The 21,172-nt window shown below is 48.3% G+C and overlaps 1 protein-coding gene across 4 annotated transcripts in view; it reads left to right on the top strand.

The window, feature by feature from the left end:
• The window catches only part of Slc12a8 (solute carrier family 12 member 8), a 152,135-nt gene that overhangs the window by 93,474 nt on the left and 37,489 nt on the right, over positions 1 to 21,172 (top strand). For 3 of the 4 annotated variants that reach the window (XM_087901331.1, XM_087901329.1, XM_087901327.1), the window contains 3 exons: positions 226 to 313; positions 2,226 to 2,313; positions 12,166 to 12,312. In XM_087901331.1, coding sequence (XP_087757457.1) covers positions 226 to 313; positions 2,226 to 2,313; positions 12,166 to 12,312 — 323 coding nt within the window. The remainder of the gene's footprint in view (positions 1 to 225; positions 314 to 2,225; positions 2,314 to 12,165; positions 12,313 to 21,172) is intronic. The other variant, XM_087901332.1, reaches the window with a different exon arrangement.

Below are 21,172 nucleotides of genomic sequence, written 5' to 3'. Positions count from 1 at the left end.
GAGGGATTTCCTCCTGAGCATAGCATGCTCCACAAAGGCCCCTTTCACCGCCCTGCAGATGCCTCCCCAGTTGCCAGGGGAGATGGAGCCGGGGGCCCTGCTCGCACTGCTGCAGATGGCAGTTTCCAGGAAAGGCCCCAGGAGAGGAAGGGACCACCCTGGGGAGAGCTGTTTCCTTCACAGAGTTCCCTGCCTTACTTTCTCTCTTGTCTGGGTGTCTTTCAGGAGTCATGGCTGGCTTCAACATGGGAGGAGACCTGAGGGAGCCCGCTGTCAGCGTACCTTTAGGCTCCCTGGCAGCTGTTGGCATCTCGTAAGTCCCCGTGTGAGCTGAAAAATGGGAGAGAAAACCCCAGGCAGAAGAAGGGACTCCCCTTTTGTTTTGAGAGTGCCCTGGCTGGGACCAACCTATTTCATATTCCAATCCTCCTTTTTACACTCGATGGGCTGGAAAATTCACGTCTGCTGGGTTCAGACACTGTCCTTTTATAGCTGCTGCCTGAGAATTCTTCGAGAGGAGGAAGGTCAGGAATGCAAACCAAATCCTTCCCTGACCACCCCTCCCAACCACCCTGCCTCTTCTCCACCCTCATTTTGAACTTGGGAATTTTTTTTTTTAACCACTGAGTTCCCAGGGTCATGGTGGGAACGTGGAGATGAAGCATGCTGCAATCATAGACTAACGTCTGCATCCTGTTCATCAGCTTTCTGAACTTCTGTGAGTGTGTGTGTGTATGTGTGTGTGACTCTGTGAGTGTGTAGGTAGGTAGGAGTTTGAGTAGGTGTGGGTGTGTCTGCATGTGTGCGCCTTATGGATGGAGGGAGATGCTGCCTGGTAGGAGGAGTGTCAGAGGCTCAGAGACGGGTCCCTTTCTTCCCCGCCTACTCCCCCAGGGTTGTTGGTTTCTGGGGTTTTTGTTCCCCTTGTGCTTCTCTCACCAGCAGACGGTGACATGGCCTTGGGTCTGTTTTGGACCCTCTAGAGTCTTCTCCCATTTCCCTGGTATGGGCAGAAGGATGCATCTCGCTCGGCCCTCCCTGGATAGATGTGGGAAGGCATGAGGGACAGGCAGAGCCCCGATATGAGGAGCTGACGGTGCCCGTATACTACAGTCCTTTAAAACATTAAGGTATCTACCTCCAAGCGCTTACTGCAGCCACTCCGCTGCTACCAGCCAGGCTCGGGACTCCAGGCCATGTATGTAAAATGTGAGAACACTGGGAAGAAAATGAAGAGAACAGAAAGAGCCGGGTGTTGGGGAGGAAGAGGAAGAAAGTTCCACATGAGCAGTCTGCCCTGCTTTAGATGGTGTATTCTGTCATTGCCCAGATGGGAAGGGGTGGATCTCGGGATCATGTGACTTATTCTCCCATAATTGGGCAGCTTGGTAGCAGAGCCAGGTTTGGCTCTGCTTATTAATTCTTCCTTCTGTGTACTAGTATGCTTTGTGCTGCTGCGATAAAACATCATGACCTTGTGGGAGGAAAGTGTTTATTTCAACTTACAGTTTATGGACCATTGTGGAGGGAAGTCAGGTTGGAGGCAGGAGCTAAAGCAGAGACGATGGATGGCTGGCTGCCCATGCTCAGGTTGCCCAGGGATGGCAGCATCCCCAGTGGACTGGACCCTTCCTCATCAATCAGTAACCAAGAAAATACCCGCCACACTCCCCTACAGGCCACAACACAGCCCCAACTTTACAAAGACATTTTCTCAGCCGAGGTTCCCTCTTCCCAGATGACACTAGCTTGTGCCAAGTTGATGAAATACTAAGTACCTGTTATCTGTGGTCTAGAGACCAGAGGCCCAAGAGATGATTGGGTAGTAGTTTTTCTGTTGGAGGAAGATGGGTGGGCTGGGGGATAGCAGGTCAGCCCTGGCCAAGTCCTGGTAGCTGGTCTTTCCCTTTCTCCACCTCAACATCCTTCTTTAATATAAAAATAAAAACACTACTCCCTTGGTCCCAGAGGAGAAAGAATACAGCATGCAGCTTCCCAGGCTAGCTCTGTGGCGTCACGACTGGCCTCCTTTCATGTCACAGGTTCCCACAGGCTCAGTGGGGGTGGGGCTGGGCTGGGGCTGGGGCTGGGCTGGGGCTGGGGCTGGGCTGGGGCTGGGGCTGGGGCTGGGGCTGGGCTGGGGCTGGGCTGGGGCTGGGGCTGGGGCTGGGGCTGGGCTAGGGCTGGGCTGGGTGGCAGCTCTCTCTCTCTGTTGGATTTTGCAGGTGGTTTCTATACATCATCTTTGCCTTCCTGCTTGGTGCCATCTGCACCCGAGAGGCCCTCCGCTCTGACTTTCTGATAGCTGAGAAGGTGGGTGCCTCCCATGTTCCCCAATGGGCTCAATTTGCAGGGCTTGTCCTATGAACACACAACTGTAGCTCTGTCTGGGAGTCTGTACCATCTGCAGCCCAGGACCAAACCAGAGTCTAGAGGACAGACATGTGGAAAGTGGGCAGCATCTGTTCGTGGATCCTTAGGATGGTCCCCAGATTCCAGCATCTAGAGAGGGGCACAGATGCAGAAAATAGGGTCATTTTTCATGTAAAGAAACCAAGGCAAAGGGTGGGGGGAGGCAGCTCTTTGGTAAAATGTTCACAGTGTAAGCATGAGGCCCCAAGCTGCCCCCCGCCAGGATCCATGTAAAATGCTGGCAATGCTGACACATGCTTGCAATTCTAGCACTCGGGAGGAGACACAGGGAGATCTCTGGGGCTTTCTGGCCAACCAGTCCAGCCTAGTTAGTGAATCCAGGTCTCAGTGAGAGACCCTGTCTCAGAAAAGCAAGGAGGAGGGCCAGAAAGATGACTTAGTAGGCTAAGGTTGGTTCTGCCAAGCTTGATGACCTGAGTCATGTCTCCTAACTCACATGATGGAAGGAGAAGGGTGGGTGTCTTACTACGCATGCTCCATAGTGTGAATATGCATATGCACACACACACACACACACACACACACACACAAAATGTAAGTTTGAGACACATGGAAGATAAGTGGAGAGCTTCTGAGGCCGACTCCCAAGGTTGACCTCTGCCAGCCACATACTCACATGTGCCTGTTCATGATCAACAGCGGTGGGGGTGGGTATCAGAGAGGGAGACAGAGACATACGTGGAGGACGGGGATATCAGAGCAGACAGAAGAATCCTGTACTTTAAATTCCCATCCACACAGTCTGTACATTTTTGCCAGTAGCTTCATCTGCTACCTGAGAGTGCTGCCCTAAAGATGAAAGGAAGGTGGGGGACAGGAAGGAGTACAGTGAACAGGGAGGTGAGGGAGGGGAGGGGTGCAGTGAACAGGGAGGTGAGGGAGGGGAAGGGGTGCAGTGAACAGGGAGGTGAGGGAGGGGAGGGGGTGCAGTGAACAGGGAGGTGAGGGAGGGGAAGGGGTGCAGTGAACAGGAAGGTGAGGGAGGGGAAGGGGTGCAGTGAATAGCAGGAAGGTGGAGGAGAAGAGGGGTGCAGTAAAGAGCAGGCATGCCATGGAGGCAGGCAGGCTCCCCTATGAATCTCAGCAACTCTGGGTTGGTCTGGCTGTTACATATTTGTTTCTGGGCTGCAAACTGGGCCAGAATAGTGAGTTCCTTGAGTTCCACAGCTTCATTTACAGACTGGAGGTCATGTGACACCAAGGATGCTTATTTGGCATGGCTTAAACTCACATGAATAAGATTTTCTCAAAAATCCCCTAAAACTCCCATTGTGCCTCAAGTTCACGGAGGAGGAGCAAACTCTGAAATTCCCGTCATTTCCCGAGAATGGTGGCCAGTTAGGAAGGGTCTCTTGAGAGCTCCAGCGCTGTCCTTTGGTGTGACAGGCACAGAGGGCCAGTGATGGCTGAAACCTGCCGCAGGAGGCACAGCATGCTTTTTAAAGATGTGCTCCAGTTTGGTCTCCACAGTCACGTGGGTCTCTCTACACTCCAGTACAGGTGCACCTGTTTTCAGAGGTCATGACCTTGGTTCTAAAGCAGGGTGGGAAGGGAGAAGAGCTCAGGTCAGGAGAGAGGTGGCCAAGAGCCGCAAACCTCAGGGAAGGAATGTTTGTCCTCAGTTATATATACACATACACTCACACACACTCACACACACTCACACGGATACACACGGACTCGCACACACATGGCTCCATCTTGAGTTTGACCTTCACGGGCCTCTTCTCGGTAGACTGAGGAGCGAGACCGCAGGTGAGAAACTGAAAGCCACAGGAAGCCGCTGAGGTCTGAAAGGAGGTTTTGCTAGGACACCTGTTTGCTGCTTGTCTGCAGATGTAGGGCGAGGGGCAGGCTTGCTCGCTCCACCTGCCTCTAAAGCATCTTCCTTTAGCGGCTCCCTCCACGGTTCTCCTTGACCCAGCAGAGACTCTGGTCTGGAGAGAGGGAGACAGATTTCCCGCTGGGGTGGGGCTCACTCTCCTCTACTTTGGAGGGAAAGCTCAGCATGGACATGGGAGGGGCTTTGTCACTGAGGAAGACCATCACAGCACAGATCAAAAACATCTCCAGAGGTATGGGCTATAGCCTCCGTAACCTATAGCCTGAAGGTCCTCAGTAATGAACCCCAACAGAGGGAACTCTCTTGGGAATGCCGCCTGTCTTGGGTGGTGAGACAGGCAGGCAATGCCGTTTGGCAGCACCCTCTATGCAGGCTTGACTATGGTGTGTAGGATGTGTGTACATACATGTGCCAGGGTGAAGAGTGAAGCAGTGACTTTGGAGGGTACCCAACCATTTGCTGGGATAGGCAACTGAAAGGCCCACGAAGAAAAGCAAGGGACTGTTCTTGGTTCTCAGCAGATACAGTGCAGGAGTGGACAGGGGTGGACCAGCAGGGAAGACTGCAAGAGCATAGCCTTGCAGCATCCTCTTCCCAAAAGATCCCACAGGATCTTTCCCCAGACGTCCTCTCCCTCTCCCCCTGCCCCCCCCCCCCCCGATCTGACTCTGTTGCAGCAGCAAACACTACATCAGACAGTGGGTTGGGCCATGTGATCTTACCACCAGAGCCCAGAGAATTTCAGCTTGTCGAGGTGTCTTACTTTGACGACCCATGGTCCTGATGTAGCTCAGATTCACATCTCAGTGAAGTCTTGGTTTTAGACTGGACTGCATTTGTCGGAGTTCCCCGAGGTCACCTGCAGACACGGAGCAGCTGGCTTTGAACACACGCTCCTCTGTGACTTGTGTCCCCTCCCAGGGCTTTCCGTCAGAACGGTTCCCTTGGATGGCTGCTGGCTTCCCTCGGTCCTTTACCATGGGTGCCTGGTCAGCTGACCTGCGTCTGTTGGGCTTTCCTGAAGCCTCTCTGCTCGATTTCTAATTCTTCATCTCCCCAGCCCAGCTTCCCCATGCCAGAGGAACTTTCCCCCGGCTTCTGCTTTCTTCAAATGTTTTACTGCGTATGACAGTTATGAAATGACCTTTAAATTACTGTGTGACACACGGCAGGCAATTATTAAATTTTAACCCCTTCCCACTCCTCCTGGGGACATCCTCACAGGTGGAGACATTTTATCTTAGGGACACTTTGCCCCCGCCTTGCATCCTCCATGTTTAATTCAGTTAGAAAGGTATCAATCCCACTATTCTCTGCAACAAAGGACCTGCCTAAAAACAGTATTGCGGGAATAGATTATGTTATAAACACTCACTCCAGGAAGTGAGTGTCTATAACAGGCCAAGAGGGCCAAGAATCCTAAGACATGCCATTTCACAGGATAAGAGCAAGTGAAGGAGGAAGAAGACACCGAAGGGTCTTTGTTATAGATGGAAGTCCCCCAAGTCAAGCCTAAACCTTTAGGTCGATCGTGGCTTCATGTATCGAGGAGGGGTTGTAAAAGCCCCTGACAATTTCACTACTCTATGCTGTGCCTGGGATGGACAGAGCCCATGGCTGGGGTACCACAGTGCCCCCCACCAGCTGAGCCTTCCTCTGCTCACATCACAGGTAACACTGCCTCTCAGAGGCAAAGCTGACTGCCTCTTTGTGGGAACTGGCTGTCAAGCAGAGGCAGGATTTGGTAGTGTGGAGGCATTGCCTTCTTAGTTCACTTGAACATGTGGCTTATTGGGGTTTCTGTCTCGCCTGGTACCCCACAACCGGCAAGGCCCAAAGAAAATCACACAGAGATCTCCATAAGTTATAAAATTGATTGGCCCATTAGCTCAGGCCTCATTGTCCCGCCTCTATTCCTGTCTGGTTGACCCGCCTATACTTCCTTCTTGGCCAATCAGCGTTTATTTAAAACATGATTGACAGAATACAGACTATTATCCTACACCATGTGGGGACATTGGGGTGCCCCCGACAGTAACATCCAGGAGCCACAGGAATTAAATGAGGCAAACAAAGTGGGGGAGTCCTACTGTGGCTGAACAAAGCGGACACCAGGGGTAACGGTCAGGAGCAGAGAGCCATATGTAATATCTGCAATGAATTACTTCCATCCATCGTCACCAAAATATAATTTAGGGTTGTTTGCACCCATATAATCTTTTAGAGAGATAGCTTTTTGTGATGGCAAGGATGTTGCCTTTTTTTTAAAGAATTATTAACACACATTTGCTCAAAATAAGTTCTCGTTTCCATGTCTACCAATATGTTTATCAAGTTTTCAATACAACATTAATGTGGAAACGGGTATGCCCTGTGGGAGCGGAGAGCAAAGCTGGGAACAACTCCTGCACGGATCTACGGTGCCTGCTGAGCCCCCACCGAGCCAGGACAGTCACCGCAGTCGATGCCTGGGTGGATGATGGCTGTAAAGAAAGGCTAGGATCCTGCGAGAAAGAGGTGGATTCTAAGAATTTTGTCATTTGTCTCCCTGTAAGGGCCAACATTTTAGCTAATTTACAAAATTAGATGAATAATAGTTTTATATAAAAAGTAGTAAGTGAGCAGACCGTTCTAAACACAGGACATAAACTAGCCATTGTGCCTGGGCGATCCCCACTCTGACCCCAGCCCGAGGGTTCTGCAGGAATCCCAGGGTGTATCTGTGGAAGGCAGCCCAAGATGAAGTCACCAGTTACAGAGATCACGGAGCCAGACACTGACCAAGTTCCTGGGGCCCAGCCAGCACTGGAGACATGCAGACTAGAGAGTCTCATTCCGGTGGAAGACATGCTTTAAATGAAATTAAAAGTGACACATGTGTGCACACATATGCACACACACACACACAGAGAGGCATGCACACATACATGCACATGCCTGTATGCACACATTCTTCTGTACATTCCACATCTGTACATTCAACCCCTAGATTTAAACATTTTTAGAAAAAAAATGCAAAAAAGGTGGTGCATGCCTTTGATCCCAGCACTAGGGAGAGAGAGGCAGGTGGATCTCTGTGAGTTTGAGGCCAGCCTGGTCTACATAGTGAGTTTCAGGATAACCAGAACTATATAAGACCCTATCTTAACACCCTGATCCCAACTGCATCTGTTCTTAAGATAGCTTTTCTCTTCATTGGTCCCGAACAAGTTCAGTCATTTGCATTAGGTGTTACATGTAGTGATCTAGAGGGGAGTGAGAGTGTATAACAGGATGTAGGTGAATTAGTGCTGGATGTTTTGCCATTTTCTATCAGGCACTTGAGCGTCCAGATTCAGATACCCTTGGGGTTCCAGAACCCATCCTCCATGGACACTAATGGATGATTTTCTAGCCTTTTGGGTAAGAACCGGTCAAATTTCGGAAGGACAATCCATGCCTGCCTTATGAAATGTCTCCTTCAGGAGTGAAGGCAATGGATGAACTATGCTGTGCCCAGCCATGCACACTGACTGTGCATTAGAATTACCTGGGAGACTTTTTACAAATCAGTAGCTGTGTCCCGCTGAGCACTCATTGAGTCAGAGTCCCTGGGGTGATTCTTGGGTCAGGGCTGGAAGGAGAATCACTGAGTTAACATTTTAAAATGTTTTTTTTGATAAAACAACTTCCTCCTCCCCCTCTTTCCCTCCCCTCTCTTCCCCTCCCCTCCCCCCTTCTTCTTCTTCTTCTTCTTCTTCTTCCTCTTCCTCTTCCTCTTCCTCTTCCTCCTCCTCCTCCTCCTCTTCCTCTTCCTCTTCCTCTTCCTCTTCCTCTTCCTCTTCTTCTTCTTCTTCTTCTTCTTCTTCTTCTTCTGTCGACAACGTAGGATGCATTTGGCAGAGAAGATGCAAAGAAAGATTACAGATAGTTTCTCTCAGGATGCCGGGGAAACACTCACAGAGGCAGCTTCCCTAAAGCTGTGTAAACTCGCCAGGGCTCAGGCCTTGTCAAGTGCTCAGGCTTCGCTAACGCCAGCCTTTGCCATGGGCAGAGGCTGAGATGCGATTCCGCTGTACTCCTAAGGAGTGCAGGGCTCGCGGGCGAGATAAACCGTGAGCCTGGTTAACTCTCCCTCAGGGCAGAGAAAAGCAAAATGTTAGCAGAGCACATGAAGTGATGGGAAGCATTGCTAACTGTGGTTTCTAATAATAAGGTGGTAAGAGAAGGGGAGGACAAGCCCGGGAAACCCATGGCATTGAAACACGGGGCAGAGGAGACCCACCTGGGACGATATGACACTGGTGGGTGGGAAAAAGCAGACCACAAGGAACTAAGGACAAAATGGCTCTATAGCGGACCACACTGGCTCTGTCCAGACTCTGACTGCCTTTCCTCTCATTTTGCTGATTATGAGACCCACATTTAATATTCAAAAGCTCAAAGGACCAGGCCCTTTCTTGATGCCCCTTTGCAACCCTAACAGGTCAGATGGTTGAGATGAGGTTGATGGACACTTGAAGTGCAACGTAGAAGCCATGATAACAAGATGGTGAGGGCAGGATGCAGGATGCAGGGTACCGACAGTGCCCTCGCTGGACTGTTCCTAGTGGGGACTGTGAACCTCCAGTGTCCTGCAGATAGACACATTTCTTTTCAATTTACTTCTAAGGGGAAGGTCACATGCACAGAGGTCAGAGGACCACTTGGGGGTCCCAGAGATCAAACTGGTAGCTGGGCTTACAGCAAGTGCCTTTGTCTGCTGAGGCCTCTCACCAGCCCTGACTGTTGTTCGTAAGTGCTTTCAAATCAAGAAGCCTGATTGGTATGGGGGTTTATCAATCAGATTATCACAGATTAGTGATAATCTGTGAAACAGGAAGTAGATTAACCAGGGCCTTGGGTTCAGTGTGACTGGGGTTTATCAATCAGATTAGTTTAGTGATAATCTGTGAAACAGGAAGTAAATTAACCAGGGCCTTGGGTTCAGTGTGACTTAGCCCATTGCTGTAGCAGGGTAATGAATCATAGTTGCTCTAGTTTGCATCTCTATTGCTATGATATGATAAAACACTACACAAAAGCAAATAGGGGAGGAAAGGGCTTATTTGCCTACAGGCTGCATGCAGTCCATTGGCAAGGAAAGCCAAGGCAGGGGCTTGAAACAAATCAATGGAAGGACCCTGCTTGCTGCCTTGCTCAGATAACTCTCATGTGCAGTTCAGACTCAGCTGCCTAGGGATGGCACTGCCCACAGTGGACTTGGTCTTCCCGCATCAACTAGCAATGCAGAAAATGTCTCATGGCCACAGGCCAACCTGATGTAGGCGGTCCCCCACTTGAGACTTCCTCAGATAAGCCTGGATTGCATCAGGCTGACACCTGACGCTGACTAGAATGGTGGGAGATGGAGAACCTTCATCCAGAAGGCTGTAAGCGACCAAGCTGAAAGTTCCATCTAACCATCGGTCATATTTATGCAAATGAGCACTTGAAGAGCCCAGTTCGAGTCACTATGTCTTAGGTTAGGCGATATGGGGAGAGGCTGCCGGTTATGAGAAAAGGGAGCCTTCATGATGGGATCATGACTCGCCCAGGGTCGTGGACAGCAGCGCTGGTCCCCTGCCAGTTGGCACCAATGGAGTCAGCTTCGTTCTCTCTTGTTCTGTCTCTTGACACCTGTGCGATGTATGGGTTGTGGATCACATCAACTAATTAATTAATTCGCCATTTATATACCTCTGTTGGGCACTGAGAATACTGTTGTGAAAGATCGTGAGGCCTGCTTACCTGAAGACAGTGGGTTGATAAAGGAGACTGTGGTAAGCCTGTCCTGTCCTCACGCCTCTTAACACTGGGGAGCAACCACTGTTAGGAGGAGACGTGACGAGAGATATCTCATAGAGGAGATGGGGTTTGTACTGAGCCTTTTTGTTTGTTTGTTTTTGTTTTTGAGACAGGGCTTCTCTGTAGCTATGGAGCCTGTCCTGGAACTACCTCTTATAGACCAGGCTGGCCTCGAACGCAGAGTTCTGCCACCTGCCTCTGCCTTCCGAGTGTTGGAATTAAAGCTGTGTGCCATCACCTTAAAAACGTATGTGTGTATGTATACCCAAATGAGTTTATGTGCATGCAGATGCCTGTGGAGGCCAAAGGGCAGCAGATTCCCTGGTACTGGAGTTATAGGCTGTTATAAGTTGCCTGATATGAGGTACTGGGGTCTGAACTCAGGTCCTCTGCGAGAGCAGTAAGCTCTCTTAACCACTGAGCCACCTCTCCAGCCCCCGGTGCTGATTCTCGATGCCCAGTGTTGAACATTAAGCAGATTAGGGAATGTGGTCCCAACACTGTGCTGTGCAGCGGGGGTGGGGGAGTCATGAACTGTGCAGGGTCCGTTTATCTACCAATAGGAGTTATAGTTGGGGCTTTAGGATCTGGGTTCAGTTTGTCACTCTGGCAGGGACTTAGGGTGTCACTCAGAAAATACAAGAGCCCGACTGGACTCCTAGCCAGCCACTGGTTCTCAAAGTGTGGTATCTAGCCATTGGTTTCAACATTACTTTGGAACCTTCAGGAAATCCATATTCTTAGACCCCCCCCCCCCCTCAGCACCTCCTGAATCTGAAATGCTAAGAATAGGGCCCAGAAGCCTATTTGAGAAGCACGGAGATGATTCCCATGCCTGCCCAATTTGAGAACTAGTATGTAGTCCATATGAGAGATGAACTAACTTGAAATGTGGGCGAAGGGGAGTGGGCTGGGGAAGGGGGACTCTAGCCTCCAGGCTGAGCTGGGGGGAAGCTGGACAGTGGGAAGGTACGCCAGGGGAATCGAAAGGGCCAGGCGTGGTCCGACTGGCAATAGCATGTCTGTAGTCCCAGAGCCTGGGAGGTGGGGGAAGGGTATTGTGAGTTAAGGACAATTTGGACCTGCAACAAGACTGTCTCAGTGGACAAAACAAACCAACAAACTTAGCAAGCACCAGGGTTAGGCCCTGGAAGCCTTCAGAGGCTCATCTCTGGCTGTGTGGTCCTGATGACTTGATTTGGAATCCCTGGAACGCATGTGAAAAGCCAGATGAATTGTCACATGTCTGTGATCCCAGGATTTCTGCAGCCAGATGGGAGGAGGAGGAGGAAAGAGAACCCTCCAGGAGCTTGCAAGTCATCTAACCTAGAGTACGCAGTGCAGAGGCAGGCAAGAGAGACCCTGCCTCAAAATGTGCAGTGAGGACTGATGCTCCAGGTTGACTTCTGACCTGCAAGGTGTAGGGGGCACAGAGAACCCTAGAAATAAATAGTAAATATTTGTAAATTTCTTTATAAACAGTGTTGGTCATTGAATAACTATATTAGTAAGATTCCAGGCACTATCATACAATGCCTGAGATAGTTGATTTATAAAGAGAAAAGTTAGGATCAGTAAGATGGCTCAGCAGGTAAAGAACCACTTGCAGTCAAACACAGTGGTTTCAGTTTGATCCCCAGGACCCATGTGGTAGAAGGAGAACACCAGTTCTTACAAGTTTTCCTCTATTCTCCACATGCCGGTCATGGGATGCACCCACACATCTCCACACTGACATAAGTAAACTGTAACAGAAGTCGTATTTTGTTTTGGTTTGAGGGGGGTCTTATTTCGTGACCCATTGTTTTGGGCCTCTTGTAGGCATACCAGTGGCTACAAGCATGTAGCACGGCAAAACCGTCTTCTCAAAAGCAAAAGAAGGGCCTGAGACCTCACCATCCCCTGGGAGGCTCAGAACTCCCACCAGGCCCTGCCTTTGATGGTCGCAGTACTGTTCAGTAGGTGCTGTCCTGGGGTGGGGTGAGGGCAGGCCCTAGCACAGAGGCCACTGCGGGACATTCAGGATCAGCCTGTGGTAATGGTGGAACATCTGCCTCACATAGGTGTCCCTGGTTGGCTTCCTCTTCCTGTTGGGCTTGTACATCTCATCCCTGGCTTCCTGTATGGGGGGACTCTATGGAGCCCCCCGGATCCTGCAGTGCATCGCCCAGGAGAAAGTGGTTCCAGTACTGGCCTCTCTTGGGCAAGGGGTGAGTGACTCATTTGTTTATAGGAGCTCTCTCTTTCTCTCCCTCCCTCCCCCAACGGTCCTCCCTTCCTCTTCCTCTCCTTCCCTCCCCCTCCCTCTCATGGCTTTTCTTACTAAAGTTTTTCTGGTCTATGTCTCTGCTCTCTGGGGTGGGGCAAAGTAGAGTTCAGAGGCGGTGTCTTTCAGCCCTGTCCCTGGGTGGGTTAGCTGGTTACTTAAATAAAGCCTCTTACATATCATAGCCGCCCAGCTTCCAACAGAGTCCTTTCCCTCAATAAAAACAAATCCAAGACCCTCCAAGTTTAGCATAAAAGAATCTCATTTAAGAGAAGAGCAGGCCCTTGCAGCGCTGTCTTTGCCACAGGCTCACTGTGTCCTGGTTGGTAATGGTGATGGTAGTGATGGTGGTGGTTTTGGTAGCAATGATGGTAGTGGTGATGGTGGTAGGGGTGGTGATGGTGTTGTCCTTGGTGGTGATGGTAGTGATGGTGGTAGTAGTGATGGTGATGATGACAGTGGCGGAGGTGACAGCAGCAGCGGCTATTTGATGAGGCTCCACACTCTGGGTTCTGGGCACTCTGTGAGCTATCATGGACCAAACTGTAACTGATTGTGAATAATGTGGTTGAGTGATGGCTGGGATGGACAAAAGAGACTTTCCTAAAAACCAATAGAAATAGATGCTGGGAATCCCACTTTTCTGTATTGTGGTTTATAAGCTATACTTTGTTTGTTTGTTTGTTTGTCTGTTTGTTTTTTGTTTTCTGAGGCAGGGTTTCTCTGTGTAGCCCTGACTGTCCTGCAACTAGCTCTGTAGACCAGGCAGGGCTCAAACTTAGAGATCTGCTTGCCTGTGCCTCCCGAGTGCTGGGTATTATAGGCATGTGCCACCACTGCTCGACCTATACTTTGTTTTTGTATTCTTAGTCCTTTCTGATTTCAGCCTCATCCACTGTAATTTCTCCCCCTCTACCCCACATTGGACTTTTGAGTCACTGTATAGCCCAAGATTCTCTGGCTGCATGTTTTTATTTATTTGTATGTGTGTGTGTGTGTGAGAGAGAGAGAGAGAGAAAGAGAGAGAGAGAGAGAGAGAGAGAGAGAGAGAGAGAGAGAGAGAGAGAGAGAGAGGTGGGTGGGGAGAGCATGTGCTAGAGCGCACACATGTGGACAACTCTCTGGAGTCAGTAGTCATGTCCTTCCACCTGGGGATCATGCTCAGATCAGCAGGCTTAGCATCAAATGCCTTTACCCACTGAGCCACCTCAGTAAACCCTGTTTGTTTCTTGAAAGAAGCTTGCTTGAAACTTACAATCCTCCTGCCTCCACTACTTGAGGGCTGAGCATGCAGGCACTCATGACCACAGCTCCCTCCGTTTCTTATCCTCAGTGGACATGGGCCGGGAGGAGCCGTGGTTGTTACTTCAAGATCAGACACTGATATATCAGACACCTTTATTCTACTTCATTAAGATACTTTTATGTGTCTGGGTGTTTTATGTGCTACTACATACTACTTGCATGCCTAGTGCCCACAGAAGCCAGAAGAGGGCATCTAATTCCCTAATTAGATTTACAGGAGGTCATGAGCTGCCAAGTGGGTGCTGGAAATTGAACCGGGATCCCCCAAAAGAACAGCCAGTGCTCTCAGTGGTGGAGCCATTATCCCAGCCCTTCATTTGTTATTTTTTTAAAGAGGTGCTGTGAACACAGAGTTCAAAACTAGAAATTATATAAATGGTGTCCACTGGGAATTTCTCCTCCTCTGGCAAACCTTTCTGCCTACTGTCCTAACCTTAGCCTTGTCCTTCGGGCACTGTTTTCCCTAGGTTTTCATGGTTGTTGTTGGTTTTTGGTGTGTGTTTCTGTTTGTTTCTTTTGTGGGAACTGAATACACCCTTGTCTCTGTGTGTGTTTGTGTATGTAGTATATATTATGCATGATCAACCTCATGTGTTTTCTGTAACCACTCAATCACTCTATACTCTGTCTGTCTGTCTGTCTGTCTGTCTGTCTGTCTGTCTATCTATCTACCTACCTACCTACCTACCTACCTACCTACCTACCTATTGAGACAGGGTTTCTCTGTGTAGCAGCCCTGGCTGTCCTGGAATTCTTTGTAGACCAGACTGACCTCGAGCTCACAGAGATCCACCAGCCTCTGCCTACCGAATGCTGGGATTAAAGGCATGTGCCACCATGCTGAACTATATTTTATTTTAAAAATTATTATAAAAATACATATATATGTATATATGTGTGTGTGTGTGTGTGTTGTGTCTGCATGTGTGTCTGTGTGCCACTTGCTTGCAGTATCCATGACGATCACAAGAGGGCATCAGATCACCTGGAACTGGAGTAACAAATGATTGTGAGCTGTCAAATGGGCACTGGGAACCGAAACCAGGTCATCTGGAAGGGATCAAGTGCTCCTAACTACCGAGCCATCTCTCTAGCCACACCACTTTATTTTTTGAAGCACAGTCTCTCACTGATACAGCTATGGCGGCTGGCCAATGAACTCTAGGGATCCCATCTTGGTGCCACCAGCAGTCTGTGCTGGGTGACAGATGCAAGCCTGCATGCCCAGTTTACATGGGCACTGGGGATCTGAATTCAGGTCCTCATGGTCATGTGACAGGCATAACCAACCAAGCCATCTCCTCAGTCTCCCCATTTGTTTTTCAAATAAATGCTTCTAACTTCACACAACAGACAGCTCTCTCAGTATACTGTTTATTTTATAACTTGCATTTTAAAAATTTCATGTAGTTTAGAAATCCATTATTGATATTAATGTAAAGAGGATTTTCTCATTCTTTTTCCTCTATGTTGATGTGACTTAGTCTATTTAGTCAGTTCCCTGTTTACTGATACTTACACAAGTACCGTCCAGTAAACAGTGCTGTAGTGGGTATTTCTCTCTTCCTACCGCTGCTGCTGTATGTCTGTAACTTACATCTGTATTGGCAAATACTTTGAGTACATTTTTATGTGTGTGATGATTTTTTATTTCTTTACTCTTTGACAATTTCATACATGGGTGCAATGTATTTTGCTCATAGCCCCCTCCCACTCTCTCTCCCTCCCCTCACCCAAGAAGTCTCCCATTTCATGTCCTTCCCTCTTAGTCATAACCCACTGAGTCCTGGGAGTGCTGCCTGCAGGAATGTTGACTGGTCTTATTGACTTCATTTGTGCAGGTAACCATAGCTGCACAACTATGGTGAGTGTCACAGCCATGTCACGTCCAGATGACGTACACAGCCCTCTTCCCCCTTTCCACCTCCTTCTCCAAGATGTTCCCGTAGCTTGGTGAGGGTTGGTGTAGACGTCCCGTTTAGGGCTGAGCACTCAGTAGTCACATATGTTTATGTGTCTCCGCGTTAACTGCTGCCCACAACAGAAAGAAACTTCTCTGACTTAGATGAAGAGCAGCACCAATACCTAAAAATAAATATTTAGAAGGCAGTTTGACAACATGTCCGTTTATCAAAACAACAACAGTAGGTTCTCCCCTTAGGGCCTATGACCCCCCGCCCCAGCCATGGGCTTTTGAATAGCTTAAAGTGCCAGGCTTGAATTCTTCTGTGTGGAGCAGTCCTCAAATCCAATCAGAACGTGGTGGGTAACCTCCATAGCAGCCATGCCACTATGGCTCCAATGTGTATGTCTTTGTATGGTCACATTTAGGGTTCACTGCTAGGCAGTACCATCAATAAGTTTTCTCTCCCAGAAGCCTGCAGAGCATCTTTTGGCCCTATGCTAGCAGGGGAGAAGTCCTGAGATTAGTTCCAACTTTATTTTCTATGTCCTGAAACCCAGATGTGGTTGTCTTCAGCAACAGGTCTGACTGACTCTATTGGGTTACTTTTCTGGTCCTGTAGTAAAATACCTTGACCAAAAGCAACTTTGGTCGAAGGGATTTATTTTTGTTTACATTTGTTCAATAACCCATGACTTCTGGGGAATTATTGTTCACCTGTGCAGCATGGACATGGGTTACTTGTGTTCAAATGCCTTCTTGAAAAAAAAACTATATACTTAAATTAGCTTACAAACTAGCAGGTCTCCATAATGTTTTCATACATCCTCAGTGCTGGTTAGCCTCTCCCTTACCTCCTCCCCTCCCCTGTCCTTTAACCTCCTTTCCCACCCTTTCACATCACAGGCTCTACCATCCTCTTACCCTTAAAGCTTCTTGGCTTCCACTTCTCAAAGGGACTTTCTAGCTTCCGGGCTCCAAATCACACACACACAAATCTCCAAGGTGGAAGCTAGGATCCACACGAGAGAGAATGTGTGGCATTTTCTGCTCCTGAGTGATCTCACTTGGTGTGATATTTCCCAGGTCCATCCATGGTTCTGCAAATTTCATAACTTCATTTTTCTGTACTTCTGAATAAAATTCCACTGTGTCTACATGCCACAGTTTCATTATCCGTTCAACAGCTGATGGACATCTGGGCTGGTCTCATTTCCTAGCTGTCGTAAATTGCTATGAACATGGACGTGCCGGCACCCCTGTACACACAGGGGTTAGGCCTTGGCTGCATCATACAAGGCTCTAGTTTGAGGTCTCTGAGGAGCCTTTCTACTGACTTCCATAGCTGCTCCAGTTTACCTTTCTCCCAGCAGTGGATGAGCATCCCCTTTCCCACACCCTCAGCAGCATTTACTGTTGGCTTTCTTAATTCCTGACTTGGGTAAGGTAGAATCTCAAAAATAGTATTAATTACATTTTTCTTATGGCTAATATGGGCACACACCACACACACACACACACACACACACACACTCACTCACTCACTCACTCATACATTCAAAGAAAAGAAAATTGAATTAATCACATGGAAACTGGTGATTAGACCAGATCCTGACGGTCAAATCATCTCTGTAAAGGCCCCCACAGACATCAGAAGTGTGCTTGACTGAAGCCCTAGGTGCCTCTCAACACAATCAAATTGATCAAGATTAGCCATTGAGACAGAATTCTGTTCCAGCTGTTGTATGTAAAATGTTGATGAGGCCATAGGAACATTTCTACCTGGATCTCAGGCCTCTTCTTCCACACTGTGTCCAGGAAGCTACCCTATAACATTTCCTGCCCAGATGCCTCCCCGCCCCCACCTCCACCATCTGCAAAGGCTTCCCTCTCACCATCTAGATAGAGTCGGGGCATAGAGTGAGAGTCCACATACAAATGTGAGTCCCCCTCCCCAAGTGTGGGGAGGCTCTGGCCTGGGGGCTCTGTGTAGGCATCCATTAACGAGGAAGACTTGTTGGGTGGTGGTAGCTCAGGCCTTTAAACCCAGAACTTCGGAAGCAGAGAAAGGTGGATCTCTGAGTGCAAGGCCAGCCTGGTCTACAGAGTTCCAGGACAGTTAAGGCTACACAGAGAGACCCTGTCTCAAAAATAATCCCAAAAAACAAAAAAAGCCTAAAACCTGGCCTTTCTCATTATCTTGTAGATATGTCTGCCAAGAAAGCAGGATAGACATATTTGTTCATATTTGTGTTATTAGCTTGGTCTATGTTTGTAAATATTTAGACACAGTGTGTTTGAACCTCATTTGCACTGTTGCCTTAAGTGACAATGACTGTGTTAGCAGGAGCATTGTCTATGGCTCATTGTTTTGTTTTTGTTGACAGGGTTCTTCTGTGTAGCCCTGGCTGTCCTGGAACTCACTCCGTAGACCAAGCTGACTTCGAACTCAGGGCTCTGCCTGCCTCTGCCTCTCAAGTGCTAGGGTTAAGGGGTGCATCACTACCGCCTGGCTTCTATGGCTCATTGTTAAGTGAAATGTTTTGCCAGTGTACAGTAGAAATGGCCTTTCAGGATATCGAGATTTGTGTTCCCTTTATCGTGAATGAAGTTGATTATCTCTTCGTGTTTTGTAGAGGTCTGTATTTTTTTTTCTGCCATTTGGCTTAGTTTCAATTTCTAGAAGCTCTTTGTTAGGAAGGTTAACTCTGTGACCTGTATTACAGACATTTCTCCCTGTTCGTCACGTGTCTTTGAACGTTAAAGTTTCCCTCAGCCCCTAAAAAGTTCTTCATATAGGGTTAGATTATACTAATTTATTTCCTTATCTTAATAGCAGAAATGTAAACACAGTTTTGAGTTATAGTGAACAGAATAGAAAATGTCATAAAATCAATGTAAACCGTTTTAAGAATAAGCTTGAGGCAAGCACCTTGTGGCCTCCACCCATGAACCCTGCAAGTCTGACTCTTCCACTTCAACTCCCTCCCCAGTGAGGCCCTCCCCTCTGGCTCCACACCCCCTACCTTCTGTGATGGCTTTTCCAGGGGTCTGCAGGCTTTCCAAGTGTCAAACAGCGCATTGCAGGTTCCGGGCCTTGGCCACCAGTGCCGGGCTCTGCTGTTGAAGCTCATGAATTGCCACAGAGAACACCTGACCCTTGACCAAGGACACAAATCTAAATTTCATGTAATTCATGTATAAAACCTATTCTTCTTTTTGATTTCCTAAAAGATACAAAGCTGCGTGTGGCTCATGGCATAAACATACTCTGGGATTTTGCCCAGGGACCTCAGCTTGCAACTCTGCTCCCTCCAAGAGCATCTCTGAACAGTTCACTTGCTTCTGAAGATTAAGTATTCCTTCTCTATAGTGTCCGAGGCCAGGAACTTTTCAGATTCAGGGCTTTGGGGTATTCTATATTTATAACACAATATCTTTGAGGCCAGCTCTAAACATTCAGTTCATGTATGTTTCATATACACCTAGCCACATAGCCTGAAGGTGATTATACACAGCATGTTTAGAAATTGTAGGCATGAAACAAAGCTTCATGGTGTGGGGCTTCCCAATTTAATTTCCACTCAAATCAAATACAGGCTTTATATAATTCCAGCATTTCAGATACAGTTTTTATACTGAGGATATCAAGTCTGTAAATGGAACTGTGCATGTGTGAGAGTGTGTATGTGAGTGTGTGTGAGTGTATGTATGTGTGAGTGTGTTTGTGTGTGAGTGTGTAAGAGAGTGTGTGTGAGAGAGTGTGTTAGTGTGTGTATGTGAGTGTGTGAGAGAGTGTGGAGGGTTGTGTGAGTGTGTGAGTGTGTGTGAGTGTATGAATGTGTGTATGTAGTGTGTGTGAGTATATGTGAGTATGTGTGAGTGTGTATGAGTGTATGTGAGTGTGTATGTGAGTGTGTGAGAGTGTGTGTTGAGTGTGTGAGTATGCGTCCTTCTACACTATACTTCCCATCATTATGCTTCTGAGCATCCTCCTCCTCTTTGCTGTGTCTTATTATGGGGGGGTTATGGATGATCCTTGTTCTAAATGAAAATTTAGATTAATCCCAAACTGTATTCCTAGTACTGGGTTCTTTTTCCCAGACAGCATTTCTCTGTGTAGCCTTGGCTGTCCTTGAACTCAGAGATCCACCTGTCTCTGCCTCCTGCGTGCTGGACTTAAAGGCATGCACCACCACCTCCGTCTTCTATGACTGAAATTTCTTCACCACACAATATGTCTGTCTCCATATCTGAGTAACGCCTGACCTTTTCCAGGGTATTTGTACTAGTCGATGCTGCTGTAGAGATGGATGAGGCGTTTGAATCCTCTATTTTTACGTGTTTGCCATTTCATGGGTATTTGGAAAATAGACACCTTTATCTGCTGAGCCATCTCACCTGCCCTGTCTGTCTTTTTCCAATTATGCTGTAGGGGTTCATTGTCTGTTTTCCATATCTTTTTATCTGAAACTTAAAGAAAATGAGTTTCTAAGGACTTAGTTTATTTGCAGTCGTTTATTGTTAGACTCCGCTAAACCACTTCAATAAAGCTCCCCAAAACTAGTTCTCAAGCATCATAAAAGCTTTCCTCTTCCTCCTTCCTCTCCTCCCCTCCCCTTCTTTCTCTCCTTTTTAAAGACTGTTTTGGGGAAGGTTTCTCAGGTCAGCATGGGTTCCAATACGCCCTTAAATGCCACGGTTGGTTTCAGAGGCATACTGGGAGCTTTAGGCTGGAAGTTCAGCTGGGAGCTGGCCACATAAAGCTGATGTTTAAAGCCATGAACAGGGGTAAGAGCCGAGTGGGTGAGTTTAGGTGGAGAAAAGAAATGGTCAGGAGGACAGGCATGGGGCGAGTTTAGATCCAGTCTCTGAGGCTTGGGGGCTGGGTTAGGAAGACCGAGAAGGAGAGCTGGTGGAGGGGAGGCAAATGGAGAGAAGCCAGATGCAGAGTCGTCCACAGAGGAGAAAGGCAGCTGGGTCAAATGAAGTTCACCAGGTTGTAGTGAGGAGCTGCGGGCAGGCCTGCTTTTCGTCCTGCCCAGCTCCCACACGGCTAGCTTAGCCCCGGAAATAACAACACACATATTGTATTCATTTGAACACTGCCTGGCCCATTATCTCTAGAGAGTTAGTTACTGGCTAACTCTCACATCTTGACTAACCCATTTCTAATAATCTGTGTAGCACCACAAGGTGGTGGCTTACCGGGAAAGAGTCAGCATATCTGACCTGGTGGCTGGCGACCTGGTGGCTGGCTCCATGGCGTCTGCCTCATTGCCCTCTTCCCAGCATTCTGTTCTGTTTACTCCGCCTACCTAATTTTCTGTCCTATCAAAGGACCAAGGCAGTCTCTTTATTAACCAATAAAAATAACACAGACAGAAGGCCCACCTACATCACCAGGTGACGAACAGGGGACCCAGAGGTGAATGCACCCTTGGTTCCAGAACTGTGAGTGGTTGTGGTAATGTCAAGGAAAGGCAGTTAAAACATCTTCCCACATCCGTGCCTTCTTCCACGAATGCCTGGCATGTGTAGTTGTGTGCGCATGAGCAGCTTGTCCGTGAGCTGTCCCACAGCCTGAGCAGGGATC

This window comes from Myodes glareolus, chromosome 2 (genome assembly GCF_982192425.1).
Source record: "Myodes glareolus chromosome 2, mMyoGla1.1, whole genome shotgun sequence".
NCBI lineage: Eukaryota > Metazoa > Chordata > Mammalia > Rodentia > Cricetidae > Myodes > Myodes glareolus.
Note: the sequence above shows the minus strand (reverse complement) of the source record. Positions and strands in the feature narration are given on the sequence as shown.